This window comes from Alligator sinensis, unplaced genomic scaffold (genome assembly GCF_000455745.1).
Source record: "Alligator sinensis unplaced genomic scaffold, ASM45574v1 scaffold569_1, whole genome shotgun sequence".
NCBI classification, from domain to species: domain Eukaryota; kingdom Metazoa; phylum Chordata; order Crocodylia; family Alligatoridae; genus Alligator; species Alligator sinensis.
The window spans coordinates 3,327,577-3,348,614 of NW_005841914.1; the positions used below are offsets into that span (position 1 = coordinate 3,327,577).

General features: G+C 47.4%; 1 protein-coding gene across 12 annotated transcripts in view; it reads right to left on the reverse strand.

Annotated features, from left to right (window-relative positions):
• Nucleotides 1–21,038, reverse strand: part of KAZN (kazrin, periplakin interacting protein) — a 236,425-nt gene that overhangs the window by 106,391 nt on the left and 108,996 nt on the right. For 6 of the 12 annotated variants that reach the window (XM_025198103.1, XM_025198101.1, XM_025198104.1 and 3 more), the window contains exon 2: nucleotides 971–1,162. The exons of 1 other annotated variant lie outside the window; for it this stretch is intronic. In XM_025198103.1, the coding sequence (XP_025053888.1) occupies nucleotides 971–1,106 (136 nt within the window). In that variant the 5' untranslated portion in view covers nucleotides 1,107–1,162. Of the gene's footprint in view, nucleotides 1–970; nucleotides 1,163–1,336; nucleotides 1,428–1,460; nucleotides 1,597–21,038 lie in introns of those variants that run through there. 5 more of the 12 variants (XR_003092892.1, XM_014517544.2, XM_025198108.1 and 2 more) reach the window with 3 other exon arrangements.

Genomic DNA, 21,038 nt, shown 5'->3' on the forward strand with positions numbered 1-21,038 from the left:
AATTGTCTCTTATAACTGATGCAGAGTGCAAAAATAGCGACAGACATCTGTCTTTTTTTTAAAATGACACCTATAGTGGTGAAAAGCACAGCTTTGTCCTGCTGGAGGGAAGGACCTGCAGCCAGTCGGTCATTCTGCTAGGAGGGGTCACCCTCCTTACACACGTGCACACTGCTTTCCATTTCCAAAGGAGAGCGAAGCAAACCTCCGGAGCAGGGGCAATTAGGAAACGAGGAAGAGGAACAGTTTGATTACATCCAAAGAAAAAGCAAACCTTGGGATCCAGGCAAGCCTAAATCAAACACTTACGTGCCAATGCCTTGTCATGAGTGATGTTCACCTTTACACGCCCTGTCTAATGTCAGACAGGAGCAAATGGGTTCAGAAGGTGTCATACACAGATGGACAACACTGGGATAGTGCCCAGTCCAGTGGAAAACACCCTTCAAAAGAGGGTGCTAAGTGAAAATAGTACCCAGTCCAGTGAAAACACCCTTCAGAAAGCTAAATGAATATGCCCTTGATGACAGGGAATTCAGCCACTGGGATTACATTAGAGAGAAGACACAGGCTCTTGCTCAGAGCCAAATCGTTTGAGCTGGCTCCTTGCAAACAACTTCCCCATCAGCTCAGTGTAAAAGGATCTTCAGAAGCAGCTCGGCTTCTTCCAACTCCCCTTGGATAAAAGCAGGAGGCTCCAGAGTGCCTGTAAACCCTGCCGTGAGAAGGAAAGGTGCAGTTTCTCCTTCCTTGTTAGCTAACATCTTGGGACGAACCTCAGGATGTTCTAGCAGGCGGGGAAAGAGAGAGGACGAGAGCGGAGGAGGAGGCAGAGAAAGAGAAGAGGACGACGAGGCAGAAAGAGGGGAAGGAAAAGAGCAGGCAGCAAAGACATGCGAGAGAACCACCCACAGCAAGCGGGACACGGAGAGACCCAGGTACAGAAACAGAGGGAGGGTTTCGCTCTTACCCTGCAGGGCTTCTTTGGCTCGCGCTAGCTCTTGCTCCTTCTGTGCCAGCTGGACCTTGAGCTCGGTGGCAGAGAGCACCTCCGTCGACTTGCTGCCATGCGTCTCCTCCAGGTCTTTTGTCAGCATTTCCTTCATTTGGCGGAGCAGGTGAACCTCCTCTTGAAGCTGGGACACTTCTTCTCGTAACAGCACTGGAGGAAGAGAGAACACAATGCGAGGAAGTGACTGCCTGCTCTCTTCGGCGCTGGCAAGTTTTCAGTCACTCCAGCAGGCAGACAGCAGATTCACATTTGGTAACAGGCATCGTCGCGTCGGATCTGCCCGTGCAACCATCAAACCCCTGTGCCCGGACTGCAACCACATACCTCGCGACGAGACCGCTTTTCCTGGTTCGCACACATGCTATTTATTGTCCGGCAAAGCAGAGAGGAACCCCCTTAGCCAGGAAGTCATGTTGATCCCTCCCCACCCCCCAAAGCACCAACTTACTATGAATCTCACTGTAATCGAGACTGGGTTGCGTGGGTGTGGACGTGGTTTTGGGCGTGCGTGTCGGGGGGATGCTTACAAAGGAGCGCAGAGTTCTCCTCCAGAAGCATCGCTCTCTCCTTTGAGCTTGATGACCCTATAAACCATGATCAGGGAGAGAAAATTGGTCTTTGGAGCAGCAGTGCTTAAGTTTTTCAAGAGACTGCTGGTTTTGGGTGACCCTAGCGGTCTTTTCTGCCCGATCACAGGGAGGCTGGACCTGACGATCTCAAGAGGTCCCTTCCAGCCCTATTCAGAGACCTTGGTGGGGGTAGAAAAAAGACAAACTTTCCCTATTGGGTAGAAATACATTTGTCAAGCTGAACTCTTATCCTGCACATCTGTATCTAATACTTTGAAGTTTATTACTGACCATGACTAACCCTTTGAAACAAAACCCCTCGGAGTATGGAAACAGAGCATGATGTCTGGCCAAGAAATGGCCACAGAGCCAATCCAGAAATAATCCTTGAAATCCTAGATCCGCCAAAAAATGACACGTGTAGTCACAACCCAGAGGAAAGGATTGGCACGAGAAAAAACAATGGCTTGCACTAAGAGCCATTTGGTAGCCGACTAAAACCCAACTTAATGTTAGTCAAAAGCCTCTAAAAGTCAAAGCAACGAAGACCAAGTGCTCTCAGTGGCTCATTTATAACACATGCATCTTTAGAGAGACCCATGTGAAGCCATTGCTACAAAATGCAATAAAAAGATGCATTTCAAGCTGCAACTGTACCATAGGCGGCTGCTAGGGTGTCCTAGTACATCAAAAGTCATAAATATTGCAAGCATGTGGGAGATGGCGGAGGGGGGGGAAGAGGAAGCCCTCATACATCAAAGGTTAAAGCGATACACTGGAACAGATTTGTTCCTCAGCTGAATAATGGGATTCAAGACAATACCGCACGGATACCGAAATAAGTCCATTATCGCAGCGGAGCGAAGCCAGGCCAGCGCACGCTCATGGTGCTCTGTTAAAGGGTATGTAATACAGGGAGAGAATTACGCGCTGCTGGTTAGAGATGAAATATTCAGAGTCGCTGCACTCACAGCAGTACATTACCTCTGCTGTCCTTAGGCTCAATTTGCCCTCGGTTTCCATTACCCAGATACCTGCGTTTCTCTTTCCTCCCCCATCCCTCGCTCCCCAAGCCCTTTGGAAAACTTTCATAAATATCACTCAAAACAATGAAGAGTAAGGCCTCCAAAAAAAGAGAAGCCGCTCTTTCAACGGGGAGCGTTTTCAAGCTCGGCTTGGCCCTGGGTAACCCCTTGAACAACAGCAGCAACACAAAACAGGAAAATCAATGAGCGTATTCAAGAGCACAGATGAAAACCTGCCAGCACGGGCTCCACCGATAACATTTTTCAACAAAGAACAGTGCCCCCCGAAGTTAAAATCCGTAGTCCTCTATGTTTAGGTAGCATTCGGTGACAACCCGACTTTTATTTTTTCACTGGCCTTTTCTGCCACTTTTAATAAAAGAAAAAAAAAAAAAAAATGTAGCATCAGGAAGAGGGGGGTGCATGTAGCTAGGTCCACCCTAACACTGCTATGGAAACCAGAGACAAATGGGGAAGATAAGAGCAGAATGAGGCCAGCTGGAAACGGCTATGCCTGTGGGAGGGTGGCTCGAGCAAGACTGGACTAACTCCAGACTCTTGCTGGAGCTGATGCATATCTGCTGTGCCGCGGCTCAGGACAATGCGGTGTGTGGTCCCGCGCACCCTGCTGGCTATAACAGCCCACCACATACCGCTCTCTTTCTCCCCGTTTCGTCTGAGCTGGCCAAATCACCAGCGCTGCAATGAGTTCAAGCACAGACATCGTGCTTGGCCCCAGCACGAAGGGTGCAAAAGGGAAGAAACGGTTCTTGCCAAGCCCCCCTGCACGAGGACAGGACAGGCTATCTAGCCAACAGTGTTTGGAGGGCAACCTTGCCATGCTCTCAATGAGAGCCGCGCCGTTATGAATGACCATGTTATATCATTGCTTAGCTCATCATTGCACAACTGGGAAAAAAAGGATGTGCTGCGGAGCAGACCGACCCTGCTTTTCCATAGGACCGTCCCTCCTTACTTGGCATCCCTCTGCGCAGGCTCCGGCAGCAAAGCAGACAGGTAGGAGTTGCTCAGGACACAAGGGAAGTCGCAGGCTGTTCTGATTGCGAGCCCAGATAGTGGATTCCCTTTTGATCTCCTGGGGTCATAATTGCAACATCAAAGCTCTTCCAAAGCTGAAATTTGGACTGGAATGTGTCCTTCAGACCCGACTGTAATCGCTGCAATACAAGGTCATGTCTGAACCCATGTTTGAGGTCATTTTTTTCCCTTCCTTTGGCTCCCAAGAGTGACCCATGGGTGCTGAAGTACCGCTTGCGGCAATGCTAGTAGCAGAGACCCAATTAAGTTTCCTCGGCTGGAGTGAGAGGACTGTTGCCATCTTAAATGGTTTTGAGGGGTTGATTTCCAAACCATAAGATGCCCATTTGCTACATAGAGCAATAAAGCAGGCAAGAAATATTTCAAGCAATTTATTTAGACCAAACCATCCAACATATTTCTTCTGTTTAAAGCAGCAGCACCACCACTAATCGCCCTTACACACCCTAATGAAACCGCACAGTGCTCTCGTGCGATGGGAATATTTATCTTTACTCTTCTCCAGATTAAGCAACAGGGAGGTGGAGAAGGAGAAACGGGGGGCACAATACAGTCTGGAGGAGTCAGACGGAGTCAGCCAGCGGACCCAAAAGTCTTGCCCCTCTCTCCCCTACTGAGGTACGCCATCACTTTGCAATATAGCCATTGCGGATTTTTATTTCGGGTGTTTGAGTCAGGCTCACTGCCCTACTACCAAACCTAGCATTTATCCGGGATGGGAGGTGAGGGAAGCAGGTGTGCGCCACTGGGATCTGCAGGGAGAAACTTTGAGCAAAGATCTCTGCACAGGAGGAAGGTATCCTGTAGGTGCACTGAATACACACATCACCTGCTAGAAGTGCCTGCTTTCAGCTCCTAGGGCTTGTGACAGAGAAGGACTTCTTGGTGCCTTGTCTTTTTTTGGCAGCCTCCTATCCAGGCAATTTTTTATTTTTATTTTTTATTCCCAGCTTGTGCATACGGGCTTTTGCCACTTAACCCATGAGCCAACCTGGCTGGTTAAAAACACGGAGGAGTTAAACACGACATAATTCAGAAGAAACAGCACATCCGAACTGAAAGCCTGCAAGCTTTTTCCCCACGCAGTGAAAGCAAGCCAAGAGGCATGCACGCAGCGAGCACCTCACCCCACCAGCCTGGCCGTCCTGGAAGCTGAACAGGTGCCCGAAGGACAGCAGCATGGTATTTGCTAGGCACGGTCAAAGCGCGTATCACCTGACGACTTTGGTGGATAAAGAGGCTATTTTGCCCTTGCTGGCATCCGCCCCAACCGAACACTTGATCCACGAGACCCCCTCCGAGATGCAGGCTCCATCTGTGAGCCTGCATATTTTAACAGCAGGTTTGCCATCTTGTGACTTGAGCCTCCAGCGTCCGTAACAACCCAAACCCGGCCGCTGGGGCCGATCAGCTGGGAACTAGCAGCCCGGAGATTGGCAAGATCGGAGTAAGGAACGTTCTCCTGCTCCGTGGTGAGCGTTCATGAAGCCAGATCTTTTAATCTCAGAACAATCCAATTACAAGAATACAAAAGCATAAACACAGATCTGCTCCACGGACTGGCCTGGCTGCAAAGCAAAAGCTCCCTCCTTCCAGGGCACAAAGAAATTGCTTTTACCTGCAACAAATTCAGAGAGAAAAACTCCAGCTGGGGGCCGAGTCGGTGAAACCATTTCAGACTTCTGCTGGTGCAGCTGAGAAAAGGGTGCTGGCCCCTGAAGTTTAAGGTGCGATTCTTACCCTTTTCCTGGTCGTTAGACAACTTTGCGCTTGCTACTTTGCCGGCCGACATTTAAGGCATTACATTTCACTTGCAGATCAAGGGCTTCCAGAAACTGGGGTGTGTAGCTGGGGGAAGAAGGGGCTTGCCACAGAGTCTGCGGCCTTTGGGCTCTGGTGGACATAGCATCAAGCGAGGGCTGATACAGCCCCAGTCAGTCATCCTCCAGCCACTGTGCCCATTGCTACTGCCCTACCTCTTCGGCTGCCGGCCCCACCGCCATGCCATGATGAAGACACTTGCCCCATGCTGGACATGTGGCTGGACACCTGGCCCGTGCTGGACACGTGGCTGGACACTTGACCCGTGCTGGAGCTGGGGCTGCTGTGGCACCGTGGGGCATGGGGCAGTGGCTCCCGCTCTAACAACGAGGCAGAAGCCAGAGCCGTGCTATGTGCCCAGCACCAGGGCTGCTTGTCACGTGCTCTGGGTCAGGGCTGGAGCTGCCTCTGCATACCTCAGGCTGGATCTGGCCTGCAAGGAGCCTCATGGTGTGGATCCAGCCTAGGTCTCGAGGCGAGTTTGACACCCCGGGACTAGACCACACCTGGCTGCCAGCTGTAGTGATGCACGGCTTCCGCTTCCAAATGCACAGGTACCAAAAATCACTCCCGTAACAAAGTGCTTTCCCTACCCCTTCCCTTGCCTCAAAAGCCTATTCCCAGGCTTGGAAACCAGCTGCACATTATTGTCCAAACACTGCCAAGACGCTCTGAAAACAGTTTACTGCCCACCCTGTAAGTGACTGCACAGTCCTCGTTTTCCAGGACAAGGGCAGCATCAAAAATATATTGCAATATCACAGATACAGCACAACCACACCACAAGAGGAGGCAGCACAGATGTTGCAACATAGCGTCACCGCAGCACAAAGGCAGGAAGCAATCATGGTGCCCCAGAGGCCAGATACAATGCAGTAACGTGCCCCCGAAAGATCTTTGCCGTTACAAGCATCGACTACATCCACTAACAACCCATCCCCCTGGCTTGGGCATGTGCATGTTCCTACCGTCTACAGAGCCAGGTGAAAACACCATCTGTCACTCTCCATCAGCAATCAACTTCTGAGTGACCCTCCGTGAGAGCAGGGCACGTTACGCCGGGTGCAATGACCAATATCTCAAAGAGTGAACCATCTTGATGACAAGCCAGAGGAAAGATGGAAAAGGACATGTAAGTACAGAGATGGACAACATCTTGCTAAGATAAATGGCTGAACCAGTAATAGAAGCCAAGTCACTCAAGAGGGCCCAGCATCCTAGACCCTGGACCTTGGTATCTGGTATCAACATTTTAAATAAATTACATCCTTCCACAAGCCCTCTCCAGCACTTCTTGACATCTGTATAACCCTATGAGGATGTGCTTCATATTCGCTTTCTTTGTGGAGGATGCCACTCATTTCACCCAAATACCCATTGGTCATGCAAAGCTTTGGGGTATATGAAGAACTGTGGGCCCTCCGCTATCAGACACCGAGGGGCAACGCACTTATTCTGGCAGATGACCCTGTCACTGGCTTCTCATTTTTTGAAGTGATTTTTAAAGCACTGATGTAAGAGTAATTATGAGAGAGAACAGCAGAACAAAAGGAAGCCGTTACAGGCAATGCCCGAGGAGATATGCAAGGTGTGTTGTCCTTTCCCAAACTGCAGAAATTGGAAACTTCGACACTTGACTGCAGTAGAAGAAATCACGATTTCTTGCTTACAGAGGGAAGTGAGCTGGGAAATCTAGAAAAAAATAAGCAATCCCAGTCTTGACGCACTGGGCCATTTTAGCACAGAGACACACTGGGATTTTTCCCCCTTCTAGTGCTAACTGTACAGATATACATAGCTACGCCAATTAATTAAAACTGCTGAGTAAATGCTCATTTCAAGGCATTTTACTACCTGCATTGGCTTTTTCTCTGTTCTAAAGAGATTTTCCAGTTGTGTTTCTTTAGATATGTATTTCTTAAATGTGCGGCTTGCCTGTGAGGTGCGATCCAGGTTTAGGATAACGCTGAATGATGATAATGGATTGAGGAGGTGCAGCGTGTGGCTCTGATTGCTTATATTAAAGTGAAGTTTAAGGGCACCGATGGAGAGCAGGGCCCCATTGCACAAGGGAGAGTGCAGATACATGCACACAGAAACAACCCCTGCTCCAAAGACCGTAGGATTTAAATAGACAAGATGGGAGGGGAGGAAGAGGCTCAGAAAGCAGGGCTGGCTTTCCCAAGGCGATGCAGCATTCGGCATCTGAGTGAGGAACAGCAGAGGCCTAACAACCAAGGTCGGTGCTGTGGGCGGTAGGGGCCAGGTCGGGAGCATCCCCTCAAAGTCTGTGCCTGAGACTGGTGATCTAAAAAGACCATGGTCCATGTTCGATAGTCACCAACCACCTATTAAAAATACTTTACTACTATATTGTGTACCTGACTAGCACATACTAGCCAAAGAAAATATGCTGTGTGGGTATTAGAGACTGTGCGCTGGCTGAAGTCTTTTGTTTTAGGCTTTACTTATACTTTGGGGATGGTGGGGGAGAAAAACAAAAAAGCCACAGTTTCTGCTGAAGCTGTTCTGTTCATCCCTCTCCTCTCAAAGCACTTTTCAGCAGAGACTTGCATACTTGCATGCACTGCATGTTAATCATGTTCCCGAGCCTCAATGATGCTTTATTTTCTCAAAAATGGTGTAGGCAACATGGCTTAGTATGGAAGGTTTGATGGGAGAACTAAAAAACACAGTTCTGCACAGTTTTACTGTGGGGAGAAAAATCATGACTGTGGGTGGATGTGGATGGAAAGGAATATAAAATAAAAAGCCTGGGAATTCAAGAACTCGGGCTCTAAAATTAGATTCATATTTGCAAGCTCAAGTTTTCCCCTTCCACACTCACTGGAAGCTTAAATAGCAGGATATTTGCTTCACAGAAGATGTAAGTGATGCTTACATACACAATACCTGTAATTATTCAGGGCTTTTTTTCCTTCTTCTTTTCACATGCTCACATCTCTCGTCATTGAGGGCCTGTTAGGAAATGCAGCTGAATGATCATAAAAAATAAATCTCCCTGTTTTGTTTCCAGCAGAAGTGTCAGGTCACCAGGGGCACCAATAATTTCACAACAGCATATTTCTAGAGCTCGAGATGACACTCAAACAGCTGCTTTCTGGAGGCTGCTTCCTCCAACTGGTGACAGAGGGCAGAAAAGCTTCCCAGTTGGAGGCGGGTGAACTAGACGCTACAGCCTGTCATCGGGGTGGTGGTGACGATGAGCTGGCACACATCTGCTGCAATTCATTCAAAGAGAGGGGCCCGCAGTCTGCCTTCACCAGGACCACGGAGGAATGCATAGGACTCAGCCCAGCATCCTGGAAATTAACCCCAGGGATCCTGGAGAGTTACTCATAGCGCTGTGCGGTTAGAAATGTAGTTTGGGCTAAGAAGTCCTGACACTTGCCCATGCAACAGCTGAATCTGCCCCGCAGAACGGCTCCTGAGCCACTACACAGCAGCACAACGGTGCATTAAGGGAGAAGGGGGTAAAGTTGAACACCCAATATTTTTTTAGTGCTGGCGCAGTCCGCGTCTGGAGTGAAAGCTTCTTCCATTATCCACTTGACCTCCCCCTAGTTTATTCAAGTATAGTCCACACATTGGAGAGACCGAAGAAAGTCTCTGCAACAGAAGCGCCTGCACGAGTCAAGGCGGTCTGTGCGGCAGGGTACCAACTTGTGAATGCTAGGGGTATCCCAAGCGAGAGACAGGGAGATAGGATGGAGAGGTCTCCGAGTCAGATACGGGGTCTGACTATTAATGCAACAGCATCCCACTGAAACTGGAAGCTCCCCGACTGCCAAATGATACGACCATTACATTTCCCCTTCCCCGCCCAAGCTTCTGGGAGGATGCAACGTTCAAAACCAGGACTCCAATTCTGCAGCTGGTGCCCATTTGCAAACCATCAGCCTTTTATCTTAAAGTTACAGTGACTCTGCTCTATCTTCACGCTCACATTCCCACCACCTCACTACCCAGAAGGGCCCCAGATCCAGCAAGGACAGAGAGGAGAGACAGAAAACCTGGCTTTGGTTTCTTTTTTTTTTTTAATTTATAAAACGAGCCGTTGGCAAATCAAACCTTTTCAGATTATTCCCCTCGGTCCACAGCCTCGTGAAAGAACTGCCACCACCTTGATGCAAACGCGTCGTTTAAAATTTAACTGGAACGGAGGATGGCGGAGTTTGCATACGGTGCGACTGCTGAAGAGCTCAAACATACCTTTGCTCTATTGCATCCAGTAGTTTGTTATCAGGAACCCGTATCACAGGGGGAAAAAACCCCATCTATGAAAGCAAAATGGATAGATGGACAACTCTTATGTCATGCTGGGGACTGCTGAAGTTTTATAGAAGAATGGGTATACAAAAGCAGATCCTGCCAAGACAGGTGGTTTTACCAACCTTAATGCCTGATTAAAATGTCCCTTTAGGGGTGTGCCATGTTCCCCTTTATGAGAAATAAAAATACTAAATATACTTAGGAAAAAGCTCAGATTTGCAGCAGCTCTTGGCTTCGATGTGCCAGCTCGGGTGGTGGAACTAAGAGTTTGATCCTGCGGTCACGGCGTCTAAAGCTTCGTGGTTACCTCGGCCACGTCCAGACGGCAGCACGGGTCCCAAGGAATAAGATCCTGATGAGCAGGTTTGGGTCTCGCTGTGGGGGGGCTCGGGGGCAAAATCTCACCCCTGTTCTCTGGTGCCGCACACATCTAAGGGACGGTAGCTGCGAGGCTGAAAGGGGACGATTGTTACACAGCCGCCCAGTGCTTTTTGTCGCAAAGCACTTTACAAAGAGGTTGCTCTCTTGGTGGCATCCTGCGCCGTTACACGCAGAGCGCTCTCTCTGCTGCTCCAGTCTTTCCTTCCCGGGGCAGAAAGTTACCAAATGAGCCCCGCTTTATCCTCCCTCTCGTGCAGACTTGCTGCATGTTCCCCTCCCACCGCGGGATCTGAAATGACACCGTCTCTCATAGGTTGCGAGAACATGCATTTTCCTCATTGCACACATGAGCAATGGCCACACTAGCCTGGGGGCTCTGGTCCTACACGCCAAGGAGGAGGGGAGTGCTGACCCCTGCCTCCCTGCTTCCTCCACGCTGAAGAGGGGCACAGAAAACTCTTCTGACTTTGATGTCTGAAGCCCTCTCGACTTCAAGGATGTAACTGCACCGGTCGGCTCCTTGTGGTGCAGCCCCAGGGAAAAAAAAACATCAGCTAAATTTTGCAGGATGGAGCTGACAGACCTGGGAGGGGGATGGCGCATTCAAGAGCGTGCAATATTGCAAACGGGTGACAAGGCTGGGCTCAAACGAACAGCTACCAAAAGGGCCATAACATCTGAATCTGGCATGCGAAGTTCTTGACCCCAAGGACAGAGAAAGAGATGAGCAACACTGGGCAGATTTGCCTCCCCACAACTATATACAAAAGGGCAAACAAGAGAAAATATATGCCAAAGATCTAGCTGTCAGCATCTCACAAGCATCTTCAACTGTTAAGCGTCTGTACAGTGACTATTTAAGTGTGAGTTTCAATTTGTGCACAACACACGCTGCTTTAGTGCGATCTACATAGAGAACAGCGGAGGGAGGGAGGGGAAAAAGAGGCTAGATTATTCTCCATCCCACCAGAGCAGCCGCTCCAGGGAGACATAAAATATGTTTTTGCATACTTCAAATGTTTCACTTATGAAAACTGGCAAGAACTCATTCTGTAAATTATTTAGCAATAAAATCACTAACTAGGAACACTTGAGCTCCAGGCTGGGGATTTCATTTCAGCCCAAGAGCTCTCCCCGAATTCCTACAATAAATGTCCGTCCGAAGGCTGACCTGACGGCTCGCTCTCCCCGGCCGATGTAACCTTGCAGGTTCTCCAGGGGCCGCGAGAATTTAGCTCCCGACCTCCAGCATTTGGGATCTTTCAGGGGCGCACAAGCAACAGCCATTCGCGTCCAAGTGTGCTGCAATCAAAGCCATCGTCTGGAAGCTGATCCTGGGGCATGGGCCAAGGGGAAAAACAGCTTGCTGCTGGTGAATTTTCCCACACTACAATTACTGAAGAATTTCCAGCAAGGGGAAGATCACTTATACCGAGAAGAACAAACTCAAGACGGCAGACATTTTGAAAGTGTACAAATATATTTAAAGGCTTGCCAAGTCTTTTCGGGTCAAACTTAGTTCAGGTCGTACATTTTTTAAGGTCCTGAGTAAATTTAGGGCCGGATTCAAAACACCAAATAAGTCAATGAGAGCGCTCCTGCTGACTTTGCAGGACACTGAATCAAGCGCGTTGGGCCTAATGAATAGGGGTGAGGCTCCTAAATACTGGTGAGGATCTTGGACTTGGTCCTCATGAGCATACAGCTAGCCTGCACACAAGCTTGCACCTATTTAAATAACTAAACTTGTTTCCTAAAAGGCAGTTTGTTATCAAAATAATCTGAATTGGTATTAGCTACTTTTAGCCCAAAGAAAGTGCATCTGTACAGTGACTATTTAAAATTGCACTTCAAGTTGGTGTGTAGACCATCCATAACACTACACCTCTGCTTAGAGTCAGCATACTATAGCACAGGGGCGGGCAAAATGCAGCCCGGGGGCCGGATGTGGCCCGCCAGGCCATTCTATCCAGCCCGCGGGGCCCCTAAAAAATTTAGAAAATTAATATTAATCTGCCCAGGGCTGCCAGTCATGCAGCCCTCGATGGCTTGCCGAAACTCAGCAAGTGGTCCTCTGCCCAAAATAATTTCCCGCCCCTGCCATAGCAGCTGTATAGCATGGGGCATCTGGACAGACATCCTCCACGCTGACCTTAAATCATTGTTACCCCAGTCCTAGAGTCTGTTCTCTTACCGGCTTGCCGTCAGCAATACAAATCCTACACTCAACTTTTCTATCTCCAACAGCGGAAACTCAGTGGGAAAGATACTCTTAATACACAAAACTTTTTTTCCTTTGAAACATTTTTTTTTTAAATTTTTGCAACAGCTAGTAATTATGAGCCACACTGTGCAAAACCGGTTGTCAGCTCTTCCACAGGAAATGATTGATTTGAGCACATCACACAAATGCAGAGAAAATGGTTTTCATTACAACAGGACCTACTTTCCAAGCCCGCGTGGTATTTCCATTGTACCGCAGGGAAATATTCCTCCAAACTATGGGATTTCTGCACCAAAGATGCTATGGTTTTTCAGCTGGGGAAAATACCGACATAACTTTCATTCTAAGCTAAAATTAGAGGTGGCCTCTGCCACAGCAATGCATCCTTAGAAAAGGAGGACAAACTAGAAACCTTTTCCTGGGTGTAAAGCATAAGCATTACTGACAAAGTCAGCCTGGGGAAGACTCTGGCAAAGAAAAGACCCGCAGGTCTTGTAGAAAGAGTCCTTGCAAAGGGGCTCCGCTTGGAAGCATCACATGTGCGGGTTTGATTTTGGATTTTCCTGTTGTTTATAAATACGGGTTTGGCCTTATATCTCTGTGGTCCGACTTTCCACTCCACTCCATCAGGTCTATACAAGTGAAATACCATTGAAAGCAGCCAGAGACACGTGCCAAAACCAGTGAAGCAGAAATGAACCCCGAATCTGCAGGCAGGCTGGTCTGTCCCATTTGCAAGCATGCCATTTTGGACCCACATATGGATTCTGAAGAAGCTCAGAATCCTGGGGGATTTGACTTGGGGACTTTTATTGCAGGCTCATCTCAAATACTTTAAAGACAGGGACCTGCTCGTGAAATTCCCGTAGCAGGTTAAACAGACTACTGCACATTTGATCAATACTTAAATTTCTTGAATGTTACTGACTTGGAAACAGCTCAGCAACTTTTCCTGCCATGTAGGGTTATTACAATTGCCTTGCGGGCTGCCTCCTTCTGGGATGAATGAACTGTCCATTCGAATCTGGGAGTCTTCATAGCTGACTTTGCAACAGCGGTAATGGATGCCTTTGGCTGGCGCTAAATCTCTGCAGCCCCCGGAAACCTTAAATTCTTTCATCACCGGCACAGCAGAGCATACAATACGCGGGAGAATAAATGACCGAAAGTATTTGTATTTTGACACTTAAAAGCTATGTATGCCTAAAATAGACACAACACAGTGCCAGGCTGGGGAGAGGCTTGCACGTGTAACTTGAGTGGGTTTTAAGCATGTGCTTAAAGTCAAACCCAAGTTTAAGCATCATTCCTGACTCGGGGCCTATATGCGTGCGCACACAAATGCCTCGTCTTTTTTTTACATCCCAGACGATGCTACGTTATACTACTTGTTAGCTGTCTGATCCAAAACCTAGGGTAATGATTCCCACTGACTTCAATGGACACTGAGCTCAAGCTTCAAATGGTTCCTTCTAATGCCCCATTTCTCCCCATATGCCACATGCAGCGAGCTTCACCACATGCGTGCAAATTCCTGACACACGGATTTTACCCAAAACGGTCTAAGGAAATCTCCCAGGAAGTTCACTCTAACTTCTGTAACACAGCACTTAGTGACTCTGCTCTCGCCTATTCCCGTCTTGCACCGATACGATTTTCTTGACACGGATGATGTTATTCACAATCTCCTTTGAGGCCAGTGAGTCGAGACGAAGCCCCAAACAAACAGCTTATGTAAATTATTCTAATTACAATGAAAAAAAAAAAAATACAGGGTACTTTTGGGGAAGAAACAAAAACATAAGCACAAAGTGGTCCCCAATTCTACAGTTAGGGGCTAGACCTTTGCATCTATTCATAGCCCTTCGGATTGCAATGAAATCCTCTGGGTGAAATGCCTAGACCCAGAAATACAGGACTAGAAATACATATGATACGGGTACCGAGTTCTACGAAGTCTTCTAGAAAAATTTGCAGTACTGCAAATGACACTAGTTTGGAGAAATCCCTGTTTACTCTAACAAGGTGCTCTCTGAGTACAGGTAATTTAACGTTGCAAAGTGTTAGGTATTGCTTGGGAGCAGCATATAACCTACGATCACTTAGCAAAACCGAGATCATTAATGCAGATTGCAGCGTTCCACCAGAAGAAAGAGGAAAATGTGCATGGGGGAAGAGAGAGGGTATGTATGAAAGACTATGAAAACAAGGAGGATCTTAAAGAAAGGAATATGCTCCTTTTCTTATGATGCTACGTTGAGTATTAATGAGCACAAAAACAAAACCTCCGTTCCTTTTTGGAGGCACGTTCTCTCATGTGGCACGTGCAAAAATGCATCAAGCTGTGATCGCACTCGTTGTGCGGAGAAGATGCCTGCAGCAGTTATGAAATTGGGAATGGGAACAGCCCCGTCGACCTCTGCAAGATCTCAACTTTCATTGCCCCAGAGGAAACTGCTAAATGGGTTTCAAAATTAACGTGAACTCTGGTAGCACCTCTTGTAAAGTCTTGTCTTGGAGAAATACTGTATTTTTTGTTTTTGCAGATAATGCCCGAGAATATAACACACGCCCTGTTTTTGAAAAGGCAGCGTGAAAGCAAAACAATCTTACTTTGGGTAAATAACTGAGGAGCAAGGAGCTGAGCTCCCTCCTGAGCCTGCCATCAGCTCAGCACACGGGGTAGGGCACAGGGAGCCCTGGCCTTGTCTGCCATGCTGGGGCTGGGGCTCCAGATCTTGTGGATGGGGCCATGTCATCTGGCCCAGGGACTCCCCACGGGGCTGGAAATTTGGTGGCCAGGGAGGAGTGGCAGCCACTGCTGTGCCAATGTCAAGTTTCTGGACCTATGGGGATCCATATTTCTTTACATATAATGCACACCCCAGTTTACACCAGCTGGTTTGGGAAGAAAGGGTGCACATTATATGTAGGTGAATACGCTCGTTTAAAAAAGCTTTTAGAGTACAACGCAACACATAACACGGTGGGGAGGGGGAAAAGCCCCTACGTTTTCTTAGGATCAAGCAAGTTAATCAATTCTTTCACTATAACAAAAAAATAACACAGTACTTCCTTCAGTCCAAAGGATCTTCTGGGGCTTGTCTCCTCAATACAAAGACACAGGCATAAAACCCTGACCCATCACCTCTTCAATGTACGTTTTTAAGGGCTCCCAGAGAACACAGTTTTGCCTTCATGGGAACGTGGGAGTTAAAGAAGCCGTGCTGCTTTTGAAAACCCAGATGTAGGGTCATGGCTAATGGTAATCTGAAAATCACCAGTGGCTCCCACGCTCTAGAGGAAGGTGTGCTAGCACACCGGTCTGATCTAACACGGCTGGGATCAAAGGCTGCCTGCCGGAGCGTGCTACCTACTATACCCGCACGAGTCCGGGAGGTGGAAAGGTTCACTCCAAGATGAGAGCTTTGCTCCTCTGAACCCAGACGACCGGCAGCTGTGAGTTTTTGAGCTTAGCATGCCCTGGAGGTAGTCTCCGGGTCTTCCGCTACAAAGAACAGGAATCACGATACAAAAAAAAGAGAACAAAATAAGAACAAACACACGCCTCGGAGACCCAAAACTCTAGTATTGTGCCTTGGAAAAAAAAAAATACTCTACTGGAAATAAGCACTGTATTTAGAGACAAGGGTGTACCATACCCTACTATGCAGCTGACACCTAGTTCAACAAAGTTCAGAGTTGGTTTAAAGCGCGTTGTGTTCTCCCCGCCGCCACGCGCACCATGTATTGCTCCCCTCCTCGGTTGGAAGCCGGGGGGTCTGAAATACTAGCTGATACGCTGCTATTCCCAACTTAAACCAAAATGGTGCAAAGGACCCAACTCGGCCTTTCCTTAATTGCCAGTCCCAAAGAAACCTCCATGCCAGACCCGGGCGTTTCATTCTTGCAGACAGGGCTTCTCTCTCAGCATTATTCCTCGAAAGAGGTCTGCCTTCAGATAGCGCATCCACGTCCCCACCTCTGCCCTACACCGAGAAGGCCAAGAGTGCAGCGTACGGTTTGATGGACCACCGTAACATCCTTCAAGAAGGATGCCGCAGACCGACACATCTCGCCGTCTCCTTCTCCCGACACGTAGGCAGACGGACGCCAGGAAGGGTCCATAAGAGGAAAGCCCCAGGGCCTCCAGAGAAAAGCTCCCGAGATGGATGAGAAACCCTGGGAACCTCTTAGAGAGATGCGGGGTGGAGAACTGCAGCGGGAAAAGCACGCCATTACACGGGATAAAGAGCTCCTGCTGTCATGCAAACGCCCCTGGGGGGAAAATATAAAGGACAGGAAAATGACAGTGATCTGTACTGCATAATTAAAATGGTTTCTACAGAGGGAGCTTTACAGGAGGCATCGGCTTCTTATTAGCATGTTGCACTGCAATTAGTCAAGAACAAGCCAAAAACGTTTCAGAGACCGGATCAAAGCAGCACTCAAACCTGGCGGCTCGATTTCTGCAGCTGCACCAATGCCACAATATCTGATGTGTGTAAACCCTCAGTTTGGGACGGGTCAGCTCCCCCTTCTTCCCCACACTCCTTTTCGATGTCAGTAAAACCTACGTTGCTCATCTCCAATGCTGCTTTCCTCGCTAAACGTTTGACTCACCACATTTCACTCGGCCCTGTGTCAGGCAAGGCACTGATGGAATTAAATGAGCCTTTAATAAATCGCAGCCAGGTCGGGATTCATTGATCAAAATTGTACGAACTCTTAACTGGATTCAGTTGTTTTTCCCAAAGCATTTTTTCTCATCCACATCCAAGAAGGACCATGTGTTTGTAATTGGTTCCCAACAAGTTTCCATCGCATTCTGCCTGAAATCGCAGGCTCACAGGATCGTGGAGGAACAAGACTATATTTGCATGAAGGACGTTAAAAGAATAAGTAGCTGGCAAAGAGGATGTTTTTTCTTTTTCTCTAAAACAGGTAAAGGGCGCTCCCAAACTCAATCCAAAAATGAAGGTAAGCGATTTGACTTGCACAAATGCTGAACACCCAACAACTTCCAGCGACAACCCGGATCCCTCGGGCTTTGGTGAAATGAGGCTAATTATTTAGGAATTTAAATTTCGGCTTTGTTTTCTGAAAATCTGTACCAACAATCAGAGCGTGCCTGTTTTGGCAGACGGATAATGACACTTTTGAATTCCCTGATGCGCTTTTCAAGCTCATATGAGCTTGAGGTAGTTTCCAGGGCAGTGGAAAGGACTCATCATCATCATGCATAATACCACGAGGTCAGAAATACAACAGGGTGCAGCAAGACTTGGACATGCAATGTCGCATCCAGGGTTATCTTAAAGTGGATCAGGACGTACAAAGGGTTTGCTCCAAAAGAAGCACAGCCTTCTCACTGTGCCCAGCCTGCATGTCCGTCTGAGACAGTTTCCCTCTCATTTCTGCTGAGAATCACACCATTTTCCTCGCCTCTGTTCGGTAACGATTGAATCATCTTAAAAACAGTAAGCGAGCGACTGGTACTTTTCAGACCTGTAGCGATGCTTTCAGTAATGCTAATCGTTTCCAACCAGTCCTCCAAAAGGGAGGCAAGTGCAAACTTTAGACAAATCAATGTGAAAAAAAAGCTGCCACACGCAACTCAGGCTGCAGCTGATTGCAGAACTCAAGAGCACCCTAGTTCACACGGCTCATTTACCTGCATGAATAATACTCCTTTCCACACTTCCACATCTGATAAAGCCATTGGAGAAAAATTCCAAGGAAAGCAGAAAGTTTAATAACTATGCATTTGTTACTTGCTATCATACTTTCTCTTCTATGGGCTTGAAAACTGAGCGTAGTCGTTATTCCAAAAGAAAATGCCCACATGACAGGTAGGGGTTATGGCAGCACGGCTATAGGGGGAATAATTATTCCATTATAGCTATATGTCAGTCAATTCCTTCATGCAGACTAGCTCTTACCTTCATGCCAATACATGCATAAAAACTCTTGACAATGTCAAAAATGGCTAGTTATGACATTAAAAATATTTCTAGACCAGGTGATGATGAAAGCTATAATTCACCTTGAAACAATTAAGCACTCTTTAAATATTGGTTTATGCTACGCATCTTACATGGCGTTTTCTAGATATCGAACGCTTTACGTGCCGACTGCTGGTTAACAGGTTTATCTAGGTAAATGACGGATTTTTTAAGCGTTGAAGATGAAGAGCGTTTAAAGTAGCAGCCCAAAACCCTGAGCCGCATTTCTTTTGGGTTATTTTTATGAAGCCACAAGAAATTTTTAATGGGAAAAAAACTCCAAGTTACCCTTATTACCTACCCACCCTTTGTGGATTACAAATCTGATCCAGAGTCCACTGAAGTCAGTGGAAGTGTTTTTACTGAATTCAACTGGTCTTGGAACAGGCCTTGATTAAGCAAACCCACTTGCTGCGGCCGCTGCACATGCTTTCCTTATTTTAAACCGTATCAAAACACACCTGCAAGACATTTTCCTTTTACTTGACCCATCTTTGTCAAACTAGCATCCCTGAATGAAGATTGCACAGAAGGAAAATTAGCCTGCAGTGTGGACCATGCATCAGTCCGTTGAGTCTGGCTCGCACAGGCCAGTTTCCCTGTGCTGCTAAAAGCTCCCTCTGATCTCTCCCTGCTAAACCAGACAGAAGAAGAAAAGAATATCTGCACCAAGACACTTCAGCTCAGCACTGCCTAGCTTCAAAACTGGAAAAAAAACAGATGTGGTGCATGCACAAGTACGAGCGATTGATGGATCGTTGGGCTCAATGCTTCGATCTTTGTGCTGGCAGGGCTCTGTATAAGACTATCAAAAGTAGCTGCAGCACTTTACCATATGGGAATGACCACAGAGCATTCCCTGCTTTGAGGGGATTCAGGTTTGAATCTGGATTTTCGTCTCACTCCTATGAAGCTGTTGATAAGGTCTGTGGGCTTCGTGCCACAGCTGGGGGAGCTCTGAGCCAGGTAACTAGGCTACCCAAGGCATCTTCCGAAGAGTGCGGATGCTCCTCGGAAATGCCAGCGCGCGCATCTTCTGTTAGGCTGAAAAGCAATCAAGGGTTTTCAGTACCTGAAAGAATCGACCCTGAAGCTAGCAGTATAAAAACAAGGGTCTGCATTCATTAGTCCCTCTGCTTGATGAAAGACCGTAGGATGTGACCGGGGGCTTTTACAATTTCAATTCAAGCTGTCACCCAAATATTCAATAAGATCCTGCCATGCAGACAGGGGCTTAAATTGATTCACAGGTAAATCACTGACGCATCCATTAAAGCTGCATCTGGGCTAAGCATGTTGTGCCTGACCTTTTGGTCACAGAATGGCTACTCATCACATCAAGTCTGCTCAAAGCGTGTCCTGGGAGGGAGGTACCAAGGAGGTGGTATAGTCTGTCCCTTCTACTTACGCTATGCTGCTCGAATAGCTGGGGGCACCCATTAAATCCTTTGCTTCCTCTGTGCTCTTGCTTCATCAGGTGCTTAACTTTAAGTTGATGGGTCTTAAGTGTGTCGTAAAGCCCTTGCATTTACCTGGCGCTGCCGCTATGGTCATTCAGCACATGAACACCAAGAGGTTTAATCCCTAGACTACATGCGAGCAACTACATGCTCATCCAAGCTTCTCAACACATCTCCTGTTTGCCTAACGTACTTAAATTTGCAGAGATAATATGATATGAGCTGTGCAGTCTCAAGGGCAACATGAGCAGGAGCCAGTGCAGGTAGACTCTCATCTCTTTGCCAGCATTAGCTTAAAGAAGCCATTCGTTCCTCCACTCCCTTTCTCCAAGCCTATCCCCTTGGGACAGCTCCAAAAGAAGAATTATAAAGAGGAAAACCATGGGTTGACACCCAAGGGATACTGTCACAGCACCAGCATTTTTCAAAAGCAATCCTTATTATTAAGGCTCATGATTTTAGAATTCAGGTTTCAAATCCGCGTGGTACTTATTGGCTACATTAGCTTAAAATGACCGCAGGCTTAAGCACACCTTGTTGAATCAGGCTCCAAACGAATCCTGGACTCAAGATGAATTCCTCCATTTCTGCTTGCTATTTACTCTTTGGGCTGATTGAACAAGTCTGGGCAGTTGCATTCCCTCGTTTCCTGGATACTACTAATACCCAGCTCTTACGCAGCACTTTTCATCAGTATATCTCAAAGCCTTTACAAAGGAGAAAAGGGTGACTACTCCCATTTTAGAGATGAAGAAACTGAGGCACAGAGGGGCGAGACTCGGCATCACCCAGTAGCAGAGCCAGGAACTGAAGACCCTAAAGCCTAGTCCACGGGGTTTTACACAGTAGCCACGATAGCTCTGCATTGCTATACTGGTACATCAGAGCTGCGGTTGGGTTTCCGTAGAAGTGATGGCCCCTTTTTTTTTCTTTTGAGATTGCATTAGTGGTTGTGATTTTCATAATGGAATCTCATCACAGCAAAGAGATGAGCTTGACAGAGAAGGTGTAATATTCCTTATTGCATCCAGTAATTTGCTAGTGCGTGGAACATGGTGTTTATTTGAGGTTAGGAAAACACAGCCAAGTTACTCATCAATGCAACGTTTACTGCCTAAGTGCAAACTCCAAAGATGCTGATTAAGACATTTCCTCCCTTCAAGTTGGAGCTGTTTGTTTAAGTGTTCTT